This window comes from Dysidea avara, chromosome 13, assembly GCF_963678975.1.
Source record: "Dysidea avara chromosome 13, odDysAvar1.4, whole genome shotgun sequence".
NCBI classification, from domain to species: Eukaryota; Metazoa; Porifera; class Demospongiae; order Dictyoceratida; family Dysideidae; genus Dysidea; species Dysidea avara.
In genome coordinates this window covers 13,436,986-13,464,392 of record NC_089284.1, presented here as the reverse complement: position 1 = coordinate 13,464,392, position 27,407 = coordinate 13,436,986, and the positions used below count along the sequence as shown (strand labels likewise).

The window sequence follows — 27,407 nt, the reverse complement described above, 5'->3', positions numbered from 1 at the left end:
CACCCTGTAGAGAGATCAGCTAGAAGAAGTTACCTTGTAGAGAGTTCAGCTACAAAGAAACCACCCTGTAGAGAGTTCAGCTACATTTCAAGTCACCCAGCAGAGAGATCAGCTGCATCCTGTAGGAAATAATTGACATGTAATAAATATATGTAATTTGTATAATATTACTTATAAAATCAAAAATAGTTAAAGTATTAAAAATCTGCTTAAAATCTTGATTGTGATTATGATTAAATCTTTTTCCCAATGGACTCAGGAAGGCTGTTGACTTATCAGTAGCTTGCTACTGGATCATCTTGTTTGAATATCCATAACTGAAACTAGTCATAATATTGACACACAAGTAGCATGACAGAACATGCACGGTTGGTGACTTTATCCAGATAATACCATACCCAGGATGAGTGGCCCTCCACTACCTGATGTTTCACCTATAACCATCCGTCACGAAGGGGTGGCTCAATTGTTACTCAACATACAACCAAATAAAGCAAGTGGTCCTGATAATTTGCACACCCGTTCTCAAAGAAGTTGCTAACCAAATTCAGGGGCGTAGCTAGCCAGACGGTGGTGAAGGGGCAGGCATCCCCCACAAAACTCTCGACATTGTTCATAATTGCACAAAAGGCTAATGGGCTAGCCAACATACAGTGTTGTATTATTACAGCTTATGTAACCAGCTACATAACTACTTCATTACTGATTGCTACCAGTTATCACTTATCAATGGAAATATTTTCGTCGAGCATCATCGCACGTGCCATAGCTGTACTCCAACAAATTTGTCCACAATCCAGTAGAACTATATATTGTGAATATTTTAGTACAAATACAATGTGTCACAGTTACTTATGTCAGCCAGTCTGTGCTGCAGTCCTGCATAGTATGACAAGCTCACTGATTTCAGCTGGCGAAATTCAAACGCCATGTATTGCAAAAAAAGTGAGCTTCTAAAAGAGAAATCTCATCTTGCATACTTACTACATTGAGAACACCCTAATCAAGGAAGTTTTGTCTACTACTTATCTCCGTACTATTGACAGCAAGCTCACTTGGAATGATCATATTCAAAGAATTGTCAGTAAAGCTAACCAAATCAATGCCTTTTCTATACAGAAATCTACGTCACTACAGTGCAATTGTTACAAAAGTATGGTTAGACCTATTGTGGAATATGCATCACCTGTTTGGGATCCCCACACAATAATCAATATAAACAAAATTGAAGCCCGCCAGAAGAGAGCTGCCAGATTCTGTCTAAATGAATTTTCTAGATACTCCAGTGTTTCTAATATGCTGACTACACTATACACTACAACAGAGAAGAATCAGAGCTAAAAATATAAAGATTATTGATGACCACATAGTTGATATCCCTAAAGATTTCTTTATCCCTTGTGACCCTCGATTAAGGCTTTAAGCCTTCTCACAGGTCCCTAGTGGGATAAACCATTTTGCTGGCAAGAAGTTGATGTTTAAGCAAAGGATGAATGCAGAAAAAATCGCAGATCTTGGCTATTGTGGCTCCTTTGGCGCATGCCAAGATTACATGTTGCTGGGATCAAGTCACCTGAGACTGGGACTGGGATTTTTTTTGCATTCTTCAGTGTTTTAGCAACATGTTTCTGACTCCCTGTATTCACAGGCGCCTTCTCACAGGTCCCTAGTGGGATAGCTAGTATCCATAGACAAAACCATTTGCTGGCGAGAAGTTGATGTTTAAGTAAAACAGAAAAAATCTCAGATCTCAGCTGTTGTGGCTCCTTTGGCGCATGCCAAGACTGCATGTTGCTGGGGATCAAGTCACCCAAGACTGGGACTGCATGGGATTTTTTTTCTGCATTCTTCAACGTTTTAATAACATGTTTCTGACTCCCTGTATTCACAAGCTTTAAGCCTTCTCACAGGTCCCTAGTGGGATCACAGATTAAGGAATGGATATTTTCAGCAATTAATGACGAACATTGATTCATATAACTTTCCCCCATCAGTAATTAAGCTTTTGAACCTCCCCCCAACATAGTTTATTCTCCCTCCTTAGATCAGTTTTGTAATAACTTAATTATATCTCTGTGTTATAATCTTGTGTGATTTCTGCACAGTAAAACAAATAAATAAAAATCCTCAACCGTGAATACTAAAGGAAAATTTTAATCGTATACGGCTTAGTATGCGGCTTCTCGTAAATTCCTAAAGAGGTACTGTACTGGAGAACTAACACGGGATTAATCTCTCCCGAAAGGTATGTGCAAATGTTGTACATGATACAGCTTGTGTCATTTTTATTAATCCGAGGTTTGGGATCGATGCACAATTAAGTCCGGTTCTCTTCCTCACTTCAAACGTACTCCGGTGTCAAAGTAGACTCAGTGACACCATAGATAATATGGTGACACTATTAACGCCGCTTGAACTCACTAACTCATGCGTGTATGCTTGAAGTGAACTCACTGACTCCGATGGGCGCTGACTTTTTATCTTGTAGTAAATGGAGTAACTTTGTGAATACTTTGCGTTCGCGTTCATAATGACAAGGGGGTGTCACGTCGTGCGTCGGTTCGTAGATCTGCGACCGTGGCCAAAGTTTTGACCGGGGGAAATTTCACCTTGACCCTTAATTGACTTGCAGCGTTTATCGTATTTGACCTGTGACTTGAGAGTTTTGTTTCTTGTCGAACTTTTGTACATTTATGTATTTCTATGTTTACCAAATTATGAGTGATTAGACCTAGCTATTATACGGAGATATGCGGCACAAAGCATCTGGCTGTGTCAGAAAAAACGCGTTTGGGGTAAGTTCGTGAATTTCCCAGCAACACCATAAATCTTATTGTAATTCAGAAACTGGCCAGAAAAGTAAATCAGCCCTTAACTAAGCTGCAACTATCTTGTAGCACTGCCTCGGGCGGTTTCAAGCTTCAAGGAAATTTCAATGCCCTCTGAGCTGGCGTGAGTGAAAATCGCAGTAGCTAGAAACTACCACTTTGGTACAGATAATCACCATAGCCTGGTGTATCTTCAACACAAATATTAAACTATTTTATTAAGCGGTTTAGGAGTTACAGCCCATCAAAGTTAAAATTCACAAAGCTTTTTCAAGCAAAATCATATTATACAAAACTAAGCTATCGTAAAAACCAGAGTAACTAGAAACTTCCACTTTGGTACATAGCCTGGTGTATCTTCAACACAAGTATTAAGTTGTTTCTTAAAAATTCACAAAGTTACCTCCATTTACGTACCTTACTCAAGGCAGTACTTTACCAGTAGGGCACATTTTGGGGTGAACACAGAAGGTAGAGATGATTTGCCACTAGTCTAGGGACAGATACCTAGAAGGGGCAAAAACCAACCCTGGCAACCCATTGGTGACTCGCCAATTTTCAGGAGTCATACAGCATGGTAGTAACTGTAAATTAGTGATCACATGGGGGTTGCACTTTCTCTTAAAAAATATTAGCCTCATAATACCTTCATGGTACCTTGGCAGTATTGATTAGGTATCTAAGCCCAAAAATTCCTTCAGTACTACCTAAAATGCTGTATTGCCAGAAATTTTTGAGGGATGAAACTTGCAAAACTGGAAATATGATTTTTACATTTCTAAATTCGCGAACATCTACTGTTTTAATAAGGTAATAGCTTCGAAGATTTCACGATTATATTTTCACAAAGCTGTCATACTCGTGAAATTTTTAAGTATTGTCCTTTAAAAAATTCCAGCTATACGTTAGGTTTGCTTGGAAATTAAAGAGAAATGATTTAGAGGAATTTTTTACTGCCTGAGTGACTGACCAACTTACTGAGGCAAGCGTAACTCAATACTGACTGGGCCTATATGAGCTTCATATTTCACTGTTTGACATTGCTTATCCCGATAAGTGCTTTGGTATACTGCAGTAGTACGTACAGTGCACACATCATGGATCAATAACTTTTCCTTTTGCCTGTATAGCAATATAGCCAGTGGGTCTCCACTAATTGTATTAGCAAAGCTTCCCTGTCAAAGAATTACTAAATATAGCACAGTTCTGGAGGAAGTAATTATAAAATTTAATCATAATTTGTGAATTAACACACATATCACAGTTGCTGCTATACTGGGGAGTCATATTGTGGCATGCATGTTGTAATGGATCTTCTTAAAACTTGAGAATTCCAATCACAAGATCTCTGCATTTTAGTTATGGAACAAGATGAAACTGAATTTATTGAAAGTATCTACAGTATGTAAGCTTTTCAGTCCAAGCAACAAGTAGGTAGCTGTATTAGGTATGTACAGAGTGTACCATACTTGATACCAAATAGTATTATTGGCATAATGTAGTAGCAATTACTGTCTAGCGCTGGCAGTATAGTGATTATGGACCACTTGACAATATGTATTTTTGTGCATATGTGTGTTCACAATTATGCATGTTTATAGGTAGTGTAAGTCGCCAATTATTGGCAGGTACCAATTATCGGCACTTGTAAACCATAGAGACTACAGGGTATATGGAGACTACCAAGTTCCACAATGGGCTGTTATATCCTCTAAAACATTTCTTAGAATCATTTTCATTTGGTGATTATTGTTGCTAAAATGCTATACAAGCTATGCTGGTTAAGCATGGAATTGCTTAAAAATAATTTTATTTAGAAACCATTATGGTTTTATGTCTAACCTGAATACCTCTTGAACGGCTAGCCTCATCTTCGTAAAACTTCTGGGAAACGGAGTTATCCAAAGACTCACAAAGAACCAATGAGGCATCATGGAGTTACACACAAAATCGCACATTGTGCTGATAATTGATCAATCACGAAAGTACAGTTGCCGACAATAGGTATCCCATGCCGATAATTTGCGCACGATAGGCATTGCGATTTTCCTTATAACAAGATGTTCACTCACGTGAGATAATTGAAATTTGGTGCACTAAGAAATGAAGAACTGCTCTGTTAAATGGTTCAAACCGGAAGTTCATACGCCACTGAATTAAGGAATTACAATTGCGTGATGAAATGGTGCCGATAATTGGCGACTTACGCTAGGTAGGATGTGTTGCTAAGATTTTAGTTGTTAATTCACATGCACTGATGCATGTATACCATTATACTGGCTCACAAAAGGATTTTTTTGCCTTTGAAAAAGTCGTGGTAGGTTTCAGTCATGTGATGTGCATGTTTGTCATGTAATGTGTATGTTATCCATTGTTTGGAATGATATCATCATCCCATACTGTTATTATTTAGTTGGTATCCTAGGTTACAGCTTCCCACATATATCCTGAAAGGATATTGGGAAGGATATCAAAAAAAATCTACACAAAAATTTCCCTGTATTGTTATTTTTTAGGCTGATAGTAAAAGTCTACCTGATCATTCTTAGACCTACACAAGTATGGCTGTTGAAGTTGATTTTCAAACTAAAGTCAGACAATTAGAAGTACAAGTGAAAGAGATGGAAGCTGCATCAAACAAGCTACGCTGTGATCTAATTAAAACGAAGCAGCAGTTATGTGCTGCAGAGCAACAAATTACTACACACGAGGACTACAAACTGAAGTTGGAGCAAGTCCTTAGTAACATGCAAGTACAACATGAACTAATTGTTGCCAAGTTAACACAAGCTGGCCAACCAGTTGACATTAATTTGTTAAGTCAAAATAAAATGAGACTGGAACTACAAGAAACATTTGCAAGAACTGATACCCGAGTACAAAATTTGGCTGTTGACAAAGAAAAAGTAGTTTATCAAGTACAACAGGATATGCCAAACAGTGTTCCGGTTGCTACACAGCCAGAGACCTTGCAGTATCCTATTCTATGTCAAGGAGATTCAGAAAATGAGGTTAATTGACACTAAAATAATATACATGCAGTTGTATATGCATTAAAAAATGGCAAGGAAAGGTACATGGTATTCAACCATTACTATTCAGTGGACTAGACTACTGGACTGGTGGTTTGTACAGATGCTATGGTTGGATTTATTAAGCCTTGCTTGTTAAGAACCTTCAAAAAAATCTGTAGCCTGCTACTAAATGCTGAACATAAAGGGTGGAAGGGAGTGCCAATAGGGCCAGATAATCAACATTAAGATAAATACAAAGTGTGCTTGTCTTTGATTTTGTATTCCTGGCACTCTCAGTTATGAGCTCAAAATTTTGTACATGCAATAGTGTGTGTGTGTGTGTGTGTGTGTGTGTGTGTGTGTGTGTTGTGCGGGTGTGGGTGGGTGTATTCATGCATGCGTGTAATGGATTTTCTATCGTGGATGTCTTGAGATCTCAGTTAGTACTGTACACAACATTGGAAATCTTTTTTTTGATGTTTACATTAACACATGTAGTAGCTATACATACACGTATGTACGTAGTATGTACTGCACAATATTTTATACATGATTTTTCCCTTAATGCAGATTCCACCACTGTTGTTGATAAATGGAACAGCATACCCTCATAGAATTACTTCAAAAGGACAAGTGCAACCTTTGTGTGAACAAGGTACACTACGTTGTTTAAGTTGTCGATAAGTAACAAAACAAAATTTTAATTTGAAAAGACAACGTGATAATCCACTTATTATTTTGTAGCCAACAGTCTGATACGTATATCAGAAGTATACCATATTTGTAGAAATTTTGGCAAGCAAAATATTTGTTGTTTACATAAATTGCATTTGGCGAGAGTTTGATTTGACAAAACATGCACATGTCCAATAGACATGGAGTACACAGTGTATGGATGCCTATTACTTATTGTAGTGACCTTCAATTGAAATAGGATGGAGATCCATGGCTATATTCAGTAACCATGGCAAAAAAGGAAGCGAAGTGATTAAGCATCTACCCCATGCAAGATCCCTGTTGCGTGCTTTGTCTTCCTTGGATCATAACCTGCAAAATTACAGTATTCTGCATGGTGGATCACAGATTCCCATGCCTGGAGTTACAACAGCTAGGATATTGATGGCAAATTGAATGGCTAATAGTATAGCTAGTGCAGACTGCCTTCCATATAGGTGAAGTAGTTTGTTTAAAGTAGCTCCACTTGGTCATACTTCTCTTTTAACAAACTTCTACATGTATTATCATACTTTCTTGATACAATACACTTACGTACAATTCAGCCAGTTGACATAAATAATAAAATGTGGCATTAATTTGACAAAAACATCCACCATATTGCACATTTTTTTAATCCCATGCCAAAATTTTTGCTTACACGCAGGGCCGCCCACAGGGGGGGGGGGGGGGGCAACTGGGGCATTTTGCCCCGGGCCCCCTGAATACCTGTTTAAAAGATCGATATACTCTAATAGAGCAGTCAGATCTAAATACTCTAATAGAGCAGTCACAGTATTCTTCAGAGGAGTAGTGTAGCAAGCTTATAGATAAGGAGATATGGTTGGTGATGGGTAGTTATTGTCATTGCCAGCAGGTTGTGACCTTTTTTTTTTTTTTTTTTTTTTTTTGGTCTTCACCTTACAACTTGGGTCAAGGGCCCCACTTTAACTCTTTGCCCTGGGCCCCTTAATTTCTCTGGGCGGCCCTGCTTACACGTACATTATCTCATCAAACATACTATAATATACATATCAGCCTCCTGTAGTTTACTGCAATGTACACAATCATGCAAGGGATGGATATATTACTGCTACACACTAACTAATAATACATCTGTACATGTGTTTATAGATTAGTTCTTAAGTCACTATGCACTGGTTATATATGGATTATCTGTGTCATTCTATATACAGAGGATACAGAGAATGTGTACCACACTGCTGTTGCATATGGTAGCTCTTGTGCATATACTATGCCAGGAAATGAGTCTCTACAGTTGTGGAAGGTACTTGATGTGTTAGTGTTAGGGCTGGGATGAAGCTTCGAATGTTTCATGGGTTTGGAGGTTTAGTGAACTTTGAATTATAAAAGTATCCTTCATAATGCACTCATAGTCTACGATTTCAGCTGTTTATTCCTCTTGTGTGATCAATGTTCATCTCTTCGCAATCGATCTTCATGTGCCACGCCCACTTTAAAACCATCGCAGTTCAGCTTGCTACTATAGTTGCAGTGTTAAAACACCTTATAAAGTGATAGATAATGCATGGAAAATGTCCTTTTAGCCATTAGTTGGTGTTTACCTATGCATGATTGCAGTACAGCGGACACGCTCACTTGCAATTGATCGATCACGTCATTCAGTACTGCTGCTATACACTTTCCAAATGTTTACAAACTTATTAAATAGGTTTAGAAAGATATAACTTAAGAAGGATGTGCATAAATACAAGAAAACCTGTAACTTGAAAGCTAATACCGAAGCTTCGAATTTTCGAACATTTTATTAGCGAATGTTCGAAGGTAAATTTCAATATTCGTCCCAGCCCTAGTTAGTGTATGTATGTATGTGGCAAGATATTGTAATACATTTGTTGTTTAGTAACCAAACACATTTTGCTATTCCAATGTGTGGTATATCAGGGAAACAAGTTTGATCAGGCCGGATAACAGAATAAAGTAGGGAAGCAAGGGAGGTCGCCTACACCTGCAGATATATAATCCCTAATTCAGTCATAACTTTTTTTCCTATATGATGCCTAATTGAACTTAAAATTCCTTATGCTTGTATAAAAACCTAATTTTCCTCATACTTGTAACAATAATAAATACTTAGGCTTAAATAAAATCTGTCAAGGCTAACTGACTAGACATTGGGTGGCCTGCAGCTCGAATCCTTAAGTAGGAAGAATTTATTTCCCATTCTTTGTCCCATTTTCTGTTTCACCTTACTGTAGGTAAAGTAATGTTTAAGTCTCTAGTTCCTGTTTGTTAAGTTAGATAATCCAGTACTTGTTGCTGTCAGACTGACCACTGTAATATGCTCTAATAATAATAATTCCTTAATCCATGCACCGTTTAACTACTACATGTACACATGTGCACTGACTGTCTAATGATTTACTGTTTCTTTTACAGGATACTCAACATGTGAGCATATTTAGAGTGTCCAATAACTCTCATACAACTTAAACTGTGCCTGGACTGCCCATAATTCACATGAATAAATGTACACATTACAATTCTATGTACCAAGTTGGAACAATTGCAAGCTTTGCTAATCTTATCTTTTAAAATTTTTTGTATATAGTTAATAGTATTTTTGTATGCTACATGTATACTTGCTCGTGCTTGCATTGTCCTGTCACACGTATGAATTGCATATAGCTATATAACATGTAACAACAAAAATATGTACATCTCTGGGACTGTAAAAAAATATTTGGTCCGGGTGTATAATTGGTCCGGCCGGACCTATATTATGCCCGGGAAGTTGGTGCGTTGGCCGGCGGCCTCGGCGTTGACAGGACTTTCCTATTTCAATTCAACATGCAAACACACATACAGGAAGCGGTTTGTTGGAGGATAAAAGCAAAGGATAACTGACAAATAACACGATCATTGTGCTATGGTGATACTGATTTACGTTCGAGTTTAGCTACGTTATATTTTGACGAAGTTGAAGTGTCGGTCTCAGTGAACTAAAATATCAACTTCTCGCCGTCTCGGCTGGTAAGTTAGTGTTTCTACCTTGTGTTGTTTATCATCGGATCAAGCTTGCATCAGGTCAATGCCTGATGCCTGGCCATGCCGAAATATTGTTAACTTCGTTCTCCTGAGGCCACATGCCCGGCCGCGCATCCCCGGCTGGTTCGCTCGGGCTCCTGTCGGTTGGCATAATTGCGAGTACACCTAGGGAAATCTGTACTTCAGCGTAGAGCTGCCCGTTGGGCTTAGTTCCAATAGCAGGTGGATTCCTTCATCTCACTGTTGGAGTAAGTCTTCTGACGAATGCATCCAAGCATTAAAGTGGCCCGGGCTGGCTAGCTACCATTCAACAGCGTCACACCTATACTCGACTATTTGTTGCATTCATGATAGTCTCCACCACAGGAATTCCTTACCATTTAGTGAACATTTTCAGTTGTCCCAAGCTCCCACAAGGTGTCACGTACCCTCTATCTATCCGGCCTGTGACATCGTCTATTAATCCGGCAGTCTTTTCGGTACTTCTTTCTTTGTGAACAGCCCATTTCTGTGGAATACCATACGTACCCCATACCATCATGCGAATTAAACAGCCACCCTTGTTCCGTTTAGCCCTCCGTCGTTTTCTTTTTTGAATCTTCTCTATACTTAATGTTCTTGTTTTGTTGGTGTTTATTTTTGTTCTTGTGGTAGTTATTTTGTTTTTCAGGTGTATTTGCTTATGTCATTGTTTTTGTAATTTCTGGTGCAAATGGCTGCAGTGAACCATTAGACTTATCACGACAGAAATCAACAGTATTACTGACGTGTACAAATGAAACACAATTCTGGGTCAATATCACTTTCACTATTGACTTAAACAATGTTGACTTCTACCCAATGATAGTTGTAGAGGGAATAGAAAATGATAGCGGATGGGATCATGTGTTGGCAGAAGAAAATTGAAAGTGCTTGTTAATGGGATGGAAATTTGTTCATGTAGGATACAGTATCATAGACTAAACTAACAGAAAAATATAAGTAGGACCATCTAGAATGGAGTGAAGACCACCTGACTTCTTGTAAACAGGAATCTGAAGATTTAGACCAGCTTCGGGTGTCAGGGTTCCACCTACTGCCACACACCCAGCATGCGGCGCGTTGCTGAATTGATTCCAGCTGTGATATATCTTTAAAGGTGTGTAGACACCAAACTGGTGAAGCATGCTTTAATATACATTGGACGTGAGAAGAGGGTGTGCCGTAGATAGTTAAGAGAACAGGTAGCCTTAGCTGCCAGATGTTTAACATGGTCTCCCCATTTAAGGTGAGGAGTCCTAGATAGTGAATTACTGGTTTTAGAGACCGGCCAGGGTATAGTTGTAAGTAGGTGGAAGACGCTTATAGGAAATGCAAAGGTGTTTATACTTGAGTGGATTTAAATTCAGCTGCCACAGTATACCACTCATAAATTGAGGACAGATCTTCATGGAGGAGTAGCTGATAGTGTGAAGAAACAATTTCTTTATAGAGAGCAATGTCATCAGCAAGAAATTTGATGGTGCTATGATGGATAACTTTATGCAGCTCATCAATGTATAAAATAAGAGGGGGCCAAGGACAGAGTCTTGCAGATCTAACAGGAAGCCAGTCAGAGTAACTGCCATTAATTACAACTCTTTGGTAGTGTTTAGTCAAAACGAGTTAAACCGTGATAAGAGATTTCCATGTATGCCAAGACTTTCAAGTCTAAGCAGGAGTTGACAGTGTGGAACTGAGTCAAATGCTTTGGCAAGATCTAACAACAGGCAGTGAATGGAGTTACGTCTTTCAAGGACTGAAGCCCAATCATTAGCTGATGACAGTAGAAGGGTGACAGTAGAATATGTTACATGATTGCATAGCAGTAGAACTTGACAGTCGAACTTTACATGATTATACGTGGCGTAGCTAATTGTACCAATAAGTAGATAAGATTTTGGTGCCTGTTTACCATGTTGCTATTATAATAGTTATATTGAAAGTTGAAACCACATATAATTCACCATATATCCTGTGTTTCACAATGATATCATTTTGCACTGTATTATAATGGAAATATCCTGTTTACAAATAAATGTGACCAGATCTACAAGAACACATTTTTTGAATTCCATTTTATTACATTTTCTGAATCCATTGCTGGGTAAGTTATGTCTTCCAGGTGGTGACCAGGGCGAAGGCAAAAACATGAGAAAAACCAATAACAAACTGCTTGTCTAATGCAAGGCAGACTAATGCTTCCATCTCCTTGGGAGTACTGATAGATTTTCGAACTCCTCTTGCTTTGGGGATCACAGTGCTACCAAAGTTTTATCACCTTCCTTTATTGTAAATCAAGCCTGCACTCAAAAAATTTGTGGATTTAGTTTTAATTTTGTAAATATTTCACCCATTGCATTATTGCATTCTACTGTAAAATTAGGCTTGTGCTAACATATTATGGGATCCTTGCAGATCTGGTCACAAACGCTGCTGTATGCAACTTGCTATAAACAGTTTTTGTGACAAGGTAAACTGATGCTAGGTAGAATGGGAAATTAACAACAATTAAGTTTATATGGTATTTTTGGTCTTGTATTTTCTTGTAGGCTGATAATAACAGTGGTTAATCTGAGTACTATACAGGCATGGATGATCTTGAGGCCAAAGTCAGGCACTTGGAAGCTCAGTTACAGGAGAAAGATGCCGCACTGAATCAAGTATGCTGTGAACTAACTCTAACTAAACAGCAGTTAGAAGGGAAAGATGCTGAATCGAACAAACTACGCTGTGAACTGATTCAAACTAAACAGCAGTTGCATGCAACAGAGCAACAAATTGCTACACACGAGGACTACAAACTGAAGTTGGAGCAAGTCCTTAGTAACATGCAAGTACAACATGAACTAATTGTCGCCAAGTTAACACAAGCTGACCAACTAGTTGATACTGGATTGTTAAGCCAAAATAAAATGAGATTAGAACTACAAGAAACATTTGAAGATGGCACAAGAACTGAAGATATTCAAGTACACAATTTGGTGATTGATAAGGAAAAGTTTCTTCATCATGATATGCCGAAAAGTGTTCCACAGCTGAAAACCTTGCAGTGTCCTACTCAGTGTCAAGGAGACTCAGAAAACCAGGTAAATTATTAAAGGAACAAACTCTCATATAGAATGACATGTATAAAATCCTCACATTTTTCTATCCAACTGAAGAAAATCACAGGGTGGGAATTTATATCCTAGAGGTCTTTAACACATTAGTAGTGGGTCTGTGCTATTTATGCCGGGGAAGGGGGCATAATTGACTGATTGGTAGTTGAAGAATAACTTAAAACGCTACTAGCTATGATGTAAATCTGACCTGCTAAGGTTAAACACCCAGTCTACCCCCAAGGAATATTGTATTGACTTGGTATGTTTCCGGATCAGGCACACTGTTGTGATGGGACCGAACTAATAGCTAAGAGCATAATGCCAGCATTCTTTTTTCAGAGGAGCTGCAATTCTGTACATTTTGCATGAAGCAGGTTGGGTACTTTAGCAACACATACACAAAGTATCACAGAAAATGACATAAAATGTTCACTAACACATTATTCTATGAGCATAATTGGGACACAAATGACCATTATTAGACCTTATAACAGGAGAACTTTTGGAGCATTGCTGAAAGAGGGAAATTTGATGACTGCAAGCAAACGGTCAGAAAAAATTCCCTGTCAAACATTTGCTATAGTTAATAACTAGGCTTAACACAATGGCTATGTAGGCTCAGTAAGTCTTATTGACACATGAACTTAAGTATTACAATTATCCAGTATTAATAATATAAATATTCTATACAAGGGTGATATATCATTGTTATTACATGGGTCCAAGGTGAATCCGAGGATGAGTATAATAACAATGATATTGTATCCTCTGAGCATATAACTAGTATTTTACATCCCAGTGTACAGGGGTGCGCGACAGTTTAGTAATAGTTCCTTTGCAATGAGTTCTACTTCCTGTTAGTATGCTAAAGATTTAGTCCAAATTTTTAACTTCATAGCTACTAGATAGACAATATACAGGCTATAAACTGTGGCAATGGATGTTTCACAAAGCAGCAGTTTCTGGAGGTATATGATTTGCCTTTGTTGGAGTGGCTTTGCATGGCATGCAAGGGCTAAAAAGTGGCGAGAATTACTCCTGAGATAGAACAAAGAAGCCAGATTCTTCACCAATACACTGCTGAGACTGATTGCTGAAAATAGACACAGCTTGGCATTTGTATAGTGCCAATGTGTAAAGAATTAACCATTTTATTGTAAGATTTAGCAGGTCACAAACCAGTCTGAGTGGCTCAAACATAGGGTGATAAGTTAGTTATCACTGAGTAATAACTAATCGCACAGTAGCAGAACCGCTCTGTCTAGCTGTATGGTAGCTATCACCGTAGATATTACATTCTATGGTACATATCTATTCTATCACCCAACACTCCCATGCACTGGGATTTAAATAAATCAAAACCTCAGCCTGATATTCTACTGTAACATAATATACATAGTTGGTGCTAGAGAATCACGTGTAGTATATGTGTGTAATATTGTATGTTTATTGTGGTATAGATTCAACCAGTTTTAATGATAAATGGAACTGACTTTTACCGTGGCTACAGTGACCACACAAGTTCTTCAGCAGAAGTATCTGTATGTGAACAAGGTACAACACTTAATAATATAGTTATTGTCAATAATGAACAAAAAGCATACTATACAATGATTTGAAAAAATTAGCTACCAACTCAAATGATCTATAGATACAGTTGCACAGTGGTAACAAGTATACATTGGATCTGCTAGTTCTGCAGTACTAGTCAGCTGACAATAGAATGACATTGTGTTTGTGCACACATTTCTGCACAAGCATGCATGTACATAATAGAAACTCACCTATGGGTCGGAGAAGGTGGTAACCAACCTGTAAGGGTGGTTTCAGTTTTCAGCTATGTATGCAACACAGATTGATTGATTTAGACATCCATTACATACTAGGGTACTCTTCCATACTAGCTAGAAGTGTAGCTGCAAATAATGTACACTTGTTGACTGCACTTGGTAAAACATGACAGCAGACATTTCATGTACCTCAACTAATGTATCACACCATTGTGTCATTCTGTGCAGCTACACAAGATGTGGAGAGTTTCTACCATACTGCTTATTATGGAAGTGCTAGTGTTTACAACATGCCAGGAAATGAGTCTCTACAGTTGTTAGAGGTAATTAATTGTAATGCAAGTGATGCAGTATAATGCCAGTATAAAATGTCAGCATCATTGCAGCCATATTGCCTATTGTGTATAATTTCATTACTTTTTATCATATAGTGGTGTTAGTACTGTTGGTACTAGCAAGTGGCGGCAAGCCCCTTAAGCTAGCCATGGATACTGTTTCACATTCACAATCAAATTTTTGCCAAATTTACATAAAATTATACTGAAATTTTTAATTCTGGGCCACCTTTGCACTCAAGTCATTGATTGTGTAGTAGAGTTTGTATTCATTTTGATCATGTCAAAATAAGATTAAAAGAATTTTACCTTAGAATGCCTGTGGTGAATTTGGTATGTGGTCTATATATTGAAGCTGGAGCTTGGGGATTTTCATTGTAAGAATTGTCTGGTTTGGAGAAAGGAACTCTAATACTAGTTTGTTGCACTGGGCCACATAGTGCACCATCAGAGGAGGGCCAACATGTTCACCCGAGCCATAGGGTTTATTCAGAAAACCTATTTTGGGAAGATATTGCATGTTAAATCTGCCAATTGAAATAGCTTTTCTTCCACTTACCCGGTCCTACGGTTTGATTTCAATATGATTAATTGGAGACTTAGTCACATGATCAAGAGCTCTCAACACTCACCAGGGAAGTAAACATGGCCTTAACAAACATTAAGCATCACCAGAGAGCTACAACACAGACAGCTTTTAGCAACTATAGTTATGCAATAACACAAAATCTTTTTGATATATATATATATATATAACTTAATTTGTGTCAGCCTTCCTGTGTACTAATATGTCTTCATTTACTGTTTGATTTCACATATATACACAACCACCCAATGACCAACTATTTCTTTTCCAGGATGATCAACATGATAGAGCATCCAACAACTCTCATACAACTTAACTGTCTGGACTGCAGATCACATGAATGTACGTTTAATACAAAATGCAATGTCTATGTACCAAGCTTTGGTAATTTCATTTTTATAAATTTTCAACAGAAGTTCAAATACATTTATACATGTATATGGTGTGTTGCATACTGTGTAGTTGTGGTTGCCTGTGCAAAAGCTAACATTGTCTCGTCATGTATGCATTATAAGAAATAACAAAAATTGTATATATTTTCAAGTTTACAGTCGTGCTTGTGGTACATTGTTCCTGTCATATTTTCCATATAAGGTGACAACAACTGCTCCACCAATTCCAAAATTATGTTGCAGACCAATCCTAGCATTGTCTACTTGTCTCTTACCCGCTTCACCTCTTAACTGCATGAAAACAAATAAGAGAGGAATTGTGCATGTACAGAGTGACTGCCACTACTACATGCTCACTATCCAGTGGCATACACACCATCATACACTAACTAGTCAATTATATTTGTGTACATTACACTTTCATAAACAAAGTACTTATATATACAACCAAACACTTATAAATTCATGATTGCTACATAAGTATTTCACATGATCACAATGAAGGGGGCTGTATGGGACCAAAAAAATTATGAGGTTATAAAGTACACTGAATTTGGTACCTACTATAGAGGTAGCCACTATAGAGGTTATCCGTTTACGTCATTTTACATTAGTAACGGTTACTAGACACCATATTTTTGAGGCAAAAATCAATGAGACCCATGCGAGAAAATGAAACTGCGATTTTGCACAAATGAAGAAAGACTTGGGGGGGAATCACTACACCGAGTGAGTTACTTATATCAATAGCTAATTGAAGAGCAGGAATAAAGGGGACTGGGCTAACTTAGCGGTACATGCCAATGAGCAGCTGGAGTTTAATGGCCCTGTTTCTTCCAGCAGTATTACTAAGCAACGAATAACATAACAAATACACCACAGGTTTCTTATTTTCACTAGTGTTCTTCAGCTTGTAACTCACTCTTGCTTCACGCATTCACAAAGATAACCTATAATTATACGGAAAATATTTAGTGTGACGTCAAACGGATAACCTCTATAATGAAAAGGTCTTATTAAAGAGGTGGCCACTAAGTAAGGTTTTGTTGATATGTGACTACTCTATTAGGATAGTTTTGACTTTTCACATATCTACTACTGTACGTAGCACAAAATGACCATAAAAGCTGAAATTTTAGCATGAAAGTACATAAAAATCAATGATTTAAATACCGATTGAGTTGCACACAAGTGTGTGGTATCAAGGGAGTGTGTCAGTTATTTTTGACTACCTTGTGCACAGGCTTTCAGTAGCCTCCCTATTAGTACATACGCATTGAGCTGGATCCTAAAAAAACATTTAATAACTCATGGATGAAATTACACACGATCTTGAAAGTTGGCTCATCTGTAGCACTGCTTGACCCACTAAAATCTTTTTGCTCAAATGCCTGACACAGTATTTACTGTCAATCAAAATTTTCACCATACATTTTCTATGGGGAAGCCGTAAAAGATTATCCATTACAACCCTTTCCTGAACTTGTAATGGAGCCAAATCACACGTGTCTGTTGTTAACAATTTTACTGTCACCAATAATCATCTGGTAGGCCGAAATGTTAATTTTTTTGACAGAAAAAAAATTCAATTTTCATTTTTAGCTGTTTTTCGGGATCCAGCTCAACTTGTACATACTATGGTAGGCTGAAACATGAGAGGTCATGATATTTAAGTACAGGTTGAATGCAAAGGAAATCCTGGATCCCAGGCTATGTGGTTCTCAGGCACTTGCCCAGGTGTCACCCCTTAGTCTGCATTCAACAGAGTTTTAGTAACATGTTTCTGACTCCCTGCTACACAGGCTTCAGTAGCGTTCTTTGTGGGTCCCTTAGCTATTTAATTTTCACTATAAATGTTGCTTCCATGGAATCTGCAATCTACCCTGCAGTAGCTACTGTAGATTGAAAAATATTGATGAGGTAAACATTCAAGAGATTTGCACAGGGAAAGTGTTCAATCACTTTGTTTCCTTTCTTGATGGCTACTGCATAGGATTGAATAAATTCCTGCCCTCCGTTTCACATGAGAGAGACTCTCCAGTAGACATCCATATCTTTGTAGACATGAAAGCCACAAAGCTACTCAACTTTCCTGGAACCATCACCACATGTGTTTGAACTCTCACCAATGCAATTTATTAATCAAATGGTGATATTTTGCTCACCACTTAAATGGCAATACAGACTCACATGAATGTAACAGACAAGCCACACAGACAGTACCTGCCATATCAATTCAGCACACTGACCAAGTCCAGTTGCACCAATGGGATGACCTTAAAGTACACATGTGCATAGTAAACAAATCTCACTTAATGTGATTTATATTGTACATATGTGACTGGCTGAGCAAAAACCAGTCATTTTTGCACATTCCTCAAATTCAATTCATTGTTTCTCTATTGTAACAAAGGAGTGGACAGCCAAAGTTTCAGCCTTTTATGATGAACAGTCTTGAAGATATAGCGATAGACAATTGGAACAGCAATCAATTCGGTTTGTACAGCAACAATATGGCAAATTGATCACAACTCACGACTGAAACAAGCTACAAAGATGGGTTGATCTGTTCACCATGAACTGGCACATCAATCAAGGTATAGTGTTTTCCCTGTACTGTACATCTCCGTGTGGACAAAGAAGAAGGCCATTTCAACAAAGAAATGATGATGGTAGCCTTTTGCTGTACAACCATGAAACAAATATTTCCTTACTCTCATAAATAGGCACATCTGATGGTGTATAGATTTTGTAAATTAGAGCTTTGTTTCAGTGCATACCGAAAGGATTAAAACATTTAAAAATTTTATTGTAGCACATGTAAGTTTATTTCAATATGTTTTAACAGTAAAATAGAATTTTGCGAAAATGGTTTTGCTCAGTGGGTCACATATTATGTGTTAGCTATCTAGAGCATTCAAAGACTCCTGAACCTATAATTAAATTTAAAAAGCCACACTAAGGGATTACAGTCCCAATAGGTATACATCTTTACTTCTGCAAAGCAAAATCCCCTCTACTTATAGCTGAAAATGGACCCAGTCTATTGTAGTGTCCGTTGAGGCTAAAGTAGCAATACTGTGTATGCAATATGTGTACGTACATTATGTCCATATACATATGTACTTACATACATTATACGTATTATACATACACACCTTTGGATTCAAGTCCTCCAGATGTGTTCACGATCCATCTTCCACCAATAACACACAGCTCTCCACCTACATCATACATATAGCCCATGTACACAGAAAATGTAGTATTCGTTACAATTATTTCATGCATGTGAAATTTCTCTGCATAAAACATTTCCCCTGTATTTTGAGTACAATGTATTGTATATACCCATATAATATATTAACATGTAACACTTTCACACCTCAGATCAAAGGAGCCGCCAGGGATACATTTCATATGTAGCCCAGCTAGCCGGGCTGTAGACCGGGCTACAAACCGGGCTACAAACCGGGCTACAACTGGGCAGTGATTATATAGATGTTGAGGCCAAAATCGATTGTGGGGATAGATTAATACTCACGTAATTAGGATGCACGACTTGGATTTTGCCACGAAAACCACTCAGATGGAGAGCATTTTGTTATCCTTTCCATCCTATGAGTTTAAAAACGTTGGGCTAAGGTGAGAACTAGTACTATAGCTTATTCATCTATCATTTCCGCACGTTTTCGAATACGGACACGTCCCCATCACGAAGCTACCACTCTGCATGGAGTAACCACCCTACAAGCAATCTAGGCCTTTAGTGAACTCCATACTTTTTCCATAAACAATTCAATAACACTGGTTAAAACATTTAAACTTGTGTAACCAAAATTCTCCGTGATATCTCTAGGATATGTCCGTTAATCATAACCAAATGTAACCAGAATGTACTAGCTGCTGACCCATAATCAAAAATTTTAGCTATGCATATATAATACATCCAGTGGCTGTACTCGTATTGGCTTGGGTGATTGATTGCCCTGTACAGGCTATCAGCCTAAGAAGTGTTACATATTACACGGGGCATTCGGGCTTTGCCTGATATGTATGCCCTCTGCCTTTGGGCAGTCGGGCATACAACTCTCATGCCTGTGTTACAACTATTACATGTACAGTCTGCGGACTCATACCATTTTTATTCCTGATCCATTTTGATCCATCAATCAACTTTCCTCCATGTCCCTCTGGGCACAATCCAAATGCTTCATACAAAAACAGCTAAAACAGGCACAAGGAACAATAAATACACATATTATGCACATCATTTAATAAGTATTAATGTACCTCATTTGGAGCAAAGCAGTCGTGAAGTTCAATGATGTCCACGTCGTTGATGTTAATGCTGGCATCACGTAGGCACTTCTCGGCAGCTTGTTTGCTCATCGTGTATCCACACAAGTTGAGAAAACTTTGACCAAATGATGATGGCAGATCAGTGACCATGTGTTGTGACAAGATCTCCACAGCTTTATCCTACCAACAATAACATGAAGTCTATCTGGAGTTTGTATTGTACATTTACTATTAATAACTAAATTATGTAGTGGGACTGAATAAGGCATTGTGCAAACAACAAACCAAGAGTTTCTACAGATATACCAAGCACTGAATTTTTTTTTTTGCTATACCTAAGGTTAAAGTTAAAACACACAGAAGCTTTACTACCCTATCATCTACTTGTAAAGCCTACAAATATCTTTTTTTTTTAAAAAGCTAATAGCTATATGGTTATCATAATCCCTTTCCAGCCTACATAAAATCCAGTTGTTACCTGTAGATTATGTCTCTTCACAAACTCTTCACTGCACACGACAGCTGCTGCCCCTCCATCAGCAGTTGGTGCTGACATGGGAAATGTGATCGGGTGACACAGCTCTCTCTTAGACTTGATAAAATCCATTGTAACAGGACTCTGCAGGCGAGAATAACTTACAACTTGTCATTTATTATTTATTTACCCCTGGGGACCACTGGGTGCTAAATAACAGGGATAGTTGATACAACTGAAGTTAGCCATAAAACAACATAATTAAGTATTACTTTAAACAAACAAAAAATAAGAACAACCATAAATATAGCTAATATCTAATCAAGAGTAATTTACTCTTGCTAATATAAATAAAGTTCAACTACTATAACAAAACACTCGTTTTGAGTCCTATAGTTAAACAGAGTAAGATTGAGACTACAGAGGTTCCACTGTATGTAGACATTAAAATTACTCACCTGAAAGCAAGCTCTATCATTCATGGCTCCGTGCTTCCTGTTCTTATAAGTGACCTTAGCATACTGGTCAAGAGTGGTACCATGGTGTGTGGTGTGGTCCCTTGCAGCATATGCAAACATCTATAAAATTAAGATGATGGTACAAGAGTACTCTAGTCTTATGATGAAAAAAATCAGAAACATACAGCTTTACATTATTTTCAGTATATAGTTCAGTACATGCTCATAGCCATTCTACCAATACATCTTGCCACAAGATCAATCACACTGCTAAACACACAGTATGTAACTGACCATCAAAACTGTCATACATAGTACACCAAAAAACCACAGGTACATGTACAGCAATATGTATGGACAGTTTGTAACCCAGAAAGCTGGCTTAGTGGCTTTATAAGGACTGTTTCATATTATTGTTGCCATGTCAAGTGCTTCATACCCTGATTCACAAGACCACCTCATTAATGAGTCCACATTTTTGATTCCAGAGATAGCTTGAGGTCTCAATATACAGTGAAACCTAATTAATAGAGTCACTTATGGGACCAAACTGTGCCCACACTACTAGTCATATTATGTAGCAAAGAATCGTACCATAATGACTGCTCTGTCACCTTAGTACAAATGTGTAATATAACAGAAATTTCTACAACAGCAAATATGGCCTACTATTATTTGACACAATTATTTGACACAATACAATTCACAGCCTATACCTTAATAATATCAGAAGTGACAGCGTTCATATGACGTAGTGGCTTTGAGTCTGCCCCCAACACAGCCAACGTGTCAGTATGATTTTTGATTGGTGAAGTTTTATCAGTGAACTTCTCTGATAATCCACGTTCCATCTTCTCAAAACCTAAATGAAGTGTAAAACTAGTAACACAGTAAACACAGCAATTCAAACTATGGTAAGTGTATAGACCACAAAAATACCAGAAGGCTGTCCTGCACATATGTACGTACATGCACACAGCTACTGAAGACAAGATCTTAACTTTCTTGACAAGTTGTGTACATTTGCACATTTGTAATTATTTATTCATGTGTAAGTATTATGTTGGGGTGAAGTGTATGTAACAATATTGGTTGAGATTCATGATAACTGTCACATATTCCCACTTAACATAATTATATGCATGCACACTACAGGTAGTTATGGTCACAGTCTCAAGCATCACCATATACATACAATGACTAACCAACAGCTATAGTGCAGTCATATCCTGATAGTACAAGAGCCCTAGCCAACATCAGAGCTGAAGAAGCTGATGAACAATTATTGTTGGTGTTGAACACTGGTATTCCACTCAAACCCAACTCTATAACAGAACATTATTCAGATTAGTGTTGGAACAAAAATTATATACATTCATATCACACACGCACACACACATGAACGCATGCATGCACATGCACACACACACACACACACACACACACACACACACACACACACACACACACACACACACACACACACACACACGCACACACGCACAGACAAGTCTACAAATTGCACTGAAGAACACAATGACATGTTCCATACCATACAAAGCTCTTTGGCCACACGTTGGATCACCATAGCAGTAACTGGCAACTGCAGCTTGCAGGTCATTGTAACTGAGACCAGCATCACGTAAAGCATCAGCCGCAGCTTGACTACCCATCTCTGTAGTGAGACATGAGTAAGTAGCGTACTAACTAGCTGTTTCTTCACTGTACATATCTACTATATCCACATAAAACACTACTTATTTCTGTTCAAATATTTACGTCCTTACATGTACATAAATGAATGTATTTTACCTGGATAATCCCATTTCTTTGTCAATGGCTTTTCAAATCTGCATGCAAAATATGGAATGTAAAGACACTCATAGATACTGTACATAGTTAGTGTTATAGTGCTACCATAGATAATAGACACCCCATTATCTATGGTGCTACACATGAATGCTAGTATTAGGATTAGTACAGTATTATCTATTTGTGTTTCACTTTACAGCTTAGCAGAGAATACATGTTGATAACTTAGCATTGTATACTTATTGTCATTAAGCAAATACACTGCACTATGTGTTAATCTGTGAGATACAAAATTAAATATACATAACAGCAAAATTCTTGACAACATCATTGTAATGTATCGTGGTAAAAATAAACTGTGTGGATGCAAAGAGTGCATCAGAGGAGGTTGGAAGAGTGCATGTGAGCCCGATAGGTTTGTATTGAAAAACATACTCGGGACAGATTAATGAAATATGGTGAGTCTACGACAGACCACTACATACGTTAGGCCACACTGAATATGGTAGTTTTGAAAACTTTAGCTCATTAGAGTTCACGCAAGATTTGGCATCCTAATGGTTATATTTGTGAACAAGTACGATGAAGACAGGAGTCCCACTTAAAATGCTTAGGATCTATTATGTGCAAAGTTCATGCATTTAGATCAAGGGAGCACACAAAACTACAACTCAGATGTGTAAAGAGTTGCCTTGCTGGTAAGAAATGACAAATGATAAAAACAATTGGTTGCACTGCTAGCCTCCATCTCAGAATAGTATAGCACTTACTATGCTTCCAACCTCCTCTGAGAATGCATAGAATTGGTCCGAAGGTGAGGCATCTAGTATATAATGCAATACAAATAAACCTAGTTGTGTCCGAATTTAAAATTTTCGGTCTGCTTTCTTTGTTGGAATGTGTTTTGCATTGTCACGGTACGTGTACTACTTCTTGCCTTTATTATCTCGTGGTTCCAAGTGTAGAAAACTACAGACAACATTCATTTCAAATACTGCGTGCTAAAATCTCTGAATCCCCCACAATAACACAGCCATTTTGTCAATTATGACATCAAATTTTGTCATTGCGGATATCGTCCATTGGTCAATAGCCAAGACAAAAGTACAACCAAAATTGATGGTAAAAAATGTAACTAAGATCTGAAAAAATCCTATGACCTGCACCACAACAATGTACACTTGTACAAATTAACATGTTGATTTTTGTAGAACCAGTATTACGACTGACTATAACTGCCACTGCAGATCCTGGTTACTGCAGTAACATTACTCTGCTGAGTGCATGATTCCACAAACTACACTAAAGTATAGGTTTATTAAATGTAAGCATTGATCTTTGGTGGCTTTCCACCATAAATTTGTTTTATTTAATATCGGTAGTATTGTTGCAAGTAAACGTTCCTTGAATCAAAGATAAGCCAATTAGTTGAGTTGAACCGTTTCTCCAAGTTAGAATTCGAGCGTGTATGCCGGAATAGAGCACAATTAAGACAGAAAAACTTTATGACCTTTTCAGTCCCCATTTTAAAAAGACCACTCACTTAGTCATTCCAACTCCCACAACAAAAGTCCTTCTAGACGCCATCCTGGAAACACACGAGGATATAACACAGCAGTTCCACTGGAGTTTCTGGGTGAGAGACAGCACTGATACCGCGCTGCCCTGGATCGTACGGAAACTTTTTGGTAAACGCACACGCGCTTAAATATGTTTTTGTTCTGTTTTAATCCTTGCCACGCCCACTTTATGGTCTTCCATGCTGTGGTCGCGTGTGCCCGAGGACACACCACACTGCAGGGGCGGATCCAGAGTTTGGAAAGGGGGGGTGCACTTTGCTGAAAAGTTGAAGAGCAAAAAAAAAAAGGTCACAGCAATCAATAATGGCTGCCCTTTATGTATTTACTATAAAGTATATAAAGATCTTATTCATAGCTTCATAGTTAAGCTACACTGCCTCATGAACACTGTGACTGCTTTATTAGAGTATCTCGATCTTGTATGCTATTTTTTTGAAAGGGGGGGAGGGACACGCGTGCCCCCTGCGCCCACCCCCGGACCCGCCACTGTACTGTATATACGTATGCATTATTATTTTCATCATCATTGATGGTTCTCTCCTTTTGCGCGCTTATTCGAGATTCATACATGTACTGTCAAGTCTGCAAGTTCAGTACGGTACGAGGTACGGTAGCTACGTACTGTATAATTATTAGGGATCATGGAAGTTTTGCACTTTCTCGCAAAAAAATATTAACCTAGCCCTATACGCATGTACACTGCGCACACGATATGCAGCAATAGCACTCAATACTTGAATATCATACCTTGCATATACTATTGTTTTATACTAGTAATGTTTCTCAACCAAAGTAACTCAGTGATGACCTCAAATATGGGAAGGAGTGAGGAAAAATGTTCTCTGATCAAATGTTCTCTGCCTACAATTGTAATGGAAATTGTCTGTATTTTCTGAACTGATCATGCAGAGGCATTTCTCATAACTGATATGGGACCTCGTATGGGACCCTTACCAGCAAACCGGCATCAATCCACAAGCTAGAATTTGAAATGATACAACATCGTGCTGCACGGTTTGTATTAAATAAACCTTGGAGGAGGAGGAACCATAGAGACAGTATAACTGACATGCTAATAAGATTGAAATGGCAATCCCTTGAGAATCGTAGAAGACACTCACATTTAATTTTGTTACTATAAGTTTATAAACAAGATGATACACATTCCTATACCCAGTATTTGCCAGCGCCATCCCCCTTAACAACTGCCAGGGCAAACCACGATCAAAAGCTCATGCAACTGTTCGCCAGACTGAGAACTTTATTCATTTTTGCCAAGGACAATCCCGGACTGGAACAACTTGAACATTGAAGACTTAAGTAAATGTGATTTAGATTCCTTTAAAGGTTATTTATCTCATTGTTAGTTAACCACTATACATGATTTTTGTACATTAGCGTTGTACCCTTGATGGGTTTTGCTAATCAACAAAAATAAATACTGAAAAGTTTATTTATTTCTTTATTATTGATATTGTGCAGACCTCCATTAGGGAGTATAAAGTACAGATACACACAAGAAAACATACATATAAAGCACAAAGCATACAACATTTTAGTCTAATACAAATATAGTCTACAATCCTGCCTTTTCTTAAAGTCATCTATATTGCTTGCTTCAATTGCAGTAGCTGGGAGGCTGTTCCATATTTTAATAGTGGCAGGAAAAAATGAGTGAGAATAAATGTTTAAGTGAGCTGACACCTGTCCGAATCTTTGAGAGTGCCCTCTTGTACATTTAGTTATTGACATAGGAAGGTGGTGACTGGGAATGGAAAATTCATTATGCAAAATTTTAAAAAGCATGATAACCCGTGAGATTTCTCGCCTACATTCCAAAGACGTCCATCCAAGTGAGTTCAACATCCCTGTGACACTAGACGTAAAGCCATGATCACCGGTCACAAGTCTTGCTGCACTGATTCAACTAAATTAATGTTTGTATTCGTAAACGGTGACCACACAACACTAGAATATTCCACAACTGGTCTTACCATAGATTTATAACAGGATTCTTACACCCTAGCTGGGCAAGAACCAATGTTTCTTTGTAAAAAACCTTTAACTTGGTTAGCTTTATTAACAATTTTCTTAATATGTTCATTAAATGTTAAATGTTCTTTGTTTGTATAATGCCATGTAACAGGCTGAGCTGAAAATGAGCTACTTCACTTGTAATTGATAGTTGGAATGTGCATTCAGACAAAAAACACCACATTCTTTCCGGCTTTTGATGCAGTACATGCTGGTTCACCAGTCACAGTAATGTAAACAAACAAGTAGCTAGCTTTAAGTTCAATTAGGAAAAACAAGCTAGGTTGCCTACATTTGCAGATATACTAGTGAACATTTAGATGAGAAAACAACATGCATATTGTCTGGTCTAAGTGCATACACTCAGTTCAAGCATGCATATGCAATTGTTGATTGTAACTGCACGTATAGTAAAGTGTACAGCTCCCTGTTAGCTATCAAAGTGGTGCATCAACAGTTGAGCTACTTGTGTTGCAAATTTGCTGACTTTTAGCATTTATACCCCTATACTAATACATGGACCAAAATGTTGATCTTAGTGTAACTAGCATGTGCTGGGTTAATTTTTTTTCTCACATAGAGAACATAAAAATTGTCTTATAACCATCTCCCAAACATATTTATAACAGGAAACTAATGGCACTATCATATTCCACACTCCCAGTCCCAGATACCCTAGAAATAATCAAAAATTTGTACAGCAGCAAATCAATCGCGCCAACTCACCAATGGAATGAGTTATTTGTTTAGCTACATATATCAGACGATTTAATCTAATTTCACCATAATTTTTATTATAGTGATTTGATGGTGTAAATATTTGTGTAGCTACCTAAATACAATCTCCATTCAATGTTACTAGTCTATTTCATTGTAATCTTGTGATTTGATGAACTATCATATATTTCACATAGCTAGAGCTTATTACATGTTACAAT

General features: G+C 37.8%; 3 protein-coding genes across 5 annotated transcripts; 2 read left to right on the top strand and 1 right to left on the bottom strand.

The window, feature by feature from the left end:
* Nucleotides 1–2,175: 2,175 nt before the first annotated feature.
* LOC136242425 (uncharacterized) lies at nt 2,176–9,259 on the top strand. 3 transcript variants are annotated; one of them, XM_066033846.1, is made up of 6 exons: nt 4,709–5,040; nt 5,119–5,145; nt 5,345–5,839; nt 6,413–6,497; nt 7,753–7,844; nt 8,978–9,259. In XM_066033846.1, the coding sequence occupies exons 3-6, from the start codon at nt 5,390–5,392 to the stop codon at nt 9,029–9,031; spliced, it is 681 nt and encodes a 226-aa protein (XP_065889918.1). In that variant the 5' UTR covers nt 4,709–5,040; nt 5,119–5,145; nt 5,345–5,389; the 3' UTR covers nt 9,032–9,259. The 3 variants fall into 3 exon arrangements, with proteins under 3 accessions (XP_065889919.1, XP_065889918.1, XP_065889917.1); XM_066033847.1 differs by lacking the exons at nt 4,709–5,040; nt 5,119–5,145 and adding an exon at nt 2,176–2,245; XM_066033845.1 differs by lacking the exon at nt 5,119–5,145.
* A 116-nt stretch (nt 9,260–9,375) lies between these two features.
* LOC136242424 (uncharacterized) lies at nt 9,376–15,951 on the top strand. The gene is made up of 5 exons (XM_066033844.1): nt 9,376–9,571; nt 12,157–12,693; nt 14,169–14,262; nt 14,727–14,821; nt 15,691–15,951. The coding sequence occupies exons 2-5, from the start codon at nt 12,196–12,198 to the stop codon at nt 15,733–15,735; spliced, it is 732 nt and encodes a 243-aa protein (XP_065889916.1). The 5' UTR covers nt 9,376–9,571; nt 12,157–12,195; the 3' UTR covers nt 15,736–15,951.
* Nucleotides 15,800–24,568, bottom strand: LOC136242423 (sterol carrier protein 2-like). The gene is made up of 12 exons (XM_066033843.1): nt 24,399–24,568; nt 22,856–22,893; nt 22,596–22,718; nt 22,249–22,368; nt 21,760–21,905; nt 21,044–21,163; nt 20,589–20,729; nt 20,102–20,290; nt 19,948–20,035; nt 18,970–19,035; nt 18,035–18,087; nt 15,800–16,102 (listed from the first exon to the last, which is right to left on the bottom strand). Exons 1-12 carry the CDS (start codon nt 24,440–24,442, stop codon nt 15,965–15,967), a joined length of 1,266 nt encoding a protein of 421 aa, XP_065889915.1. The 5' UTR covers nt 24,443–24,568; the 3' UTR covers nt 15,800–15,964.
* Between the last annotated feature and the right edge of the window lie 2,839 nt (nt 24,569–27,407).

Bases quoted from the DNA above. Each gene is read 5' to 3' on its own strand.
- LOC136242425 (XM_066033847.1), top strand. From the start codon at position 5,390: ATGGCTGTTGAAGTTGATTTTCAAACTAAAGTCAGACAATTAGAAGTA. The intron at 5,840-6,412 runs GTTAATTGACAC...CCCTTAATGCAG, and splicing joins AAGGAGATTCAGAAAATGAG to ATTCCACCACTGTTGTTGAT. The intron at 7,845-8,977 runs GTACTTGATGTG...TTTCTTTTACAG, and splicing joins AGTCTCTACAGTTGTGGAAG to GATACTCAACATGTGAGCAT.
- LOC136242424 (XM_066033844.1), top strand. From the start codon at position 12,196: ATGGATGATCTTGAGGCCAAAGTCAGGCACTTGGAAGCTCAGTTACAG. The intron at 12,694-14,168 runs GTAAATTATTAA...ATTGTGGTATAG, and splicing joins AAGGAGACTCAGAAAACCAG to ATTCAACCAGTTTTAATGAT. The intron at 14,263-14,726 runs GTACAACACTTA...CATTCTGTGCAG, and splicing joins AGTATCTGTATGTGAACAAG to CTACACAAGATGTGGAGAGT.
- LOC136242423 (XM_066033843.1), bottom strand. From the start codon at position 24,442: ATGGCGTCTAGAAGGACTTTTGTTGTGGGAGTTGGAATGACTAA. The intron at 19,036-19,947 runs GTATGAGTCCGC...TGTATGATGTAG, and splicing joins ATGGATCAGGAATAAAAATG to GTGGAGAGCTGTGTGTTATT. The intron at 18,088-18,969 runs GTGTGTATGTAT...GTGTACTTTAAG, and splicing joins TGGAGGACTTGAATCCAAAG to GTCATCCCATTGGTGCAACT.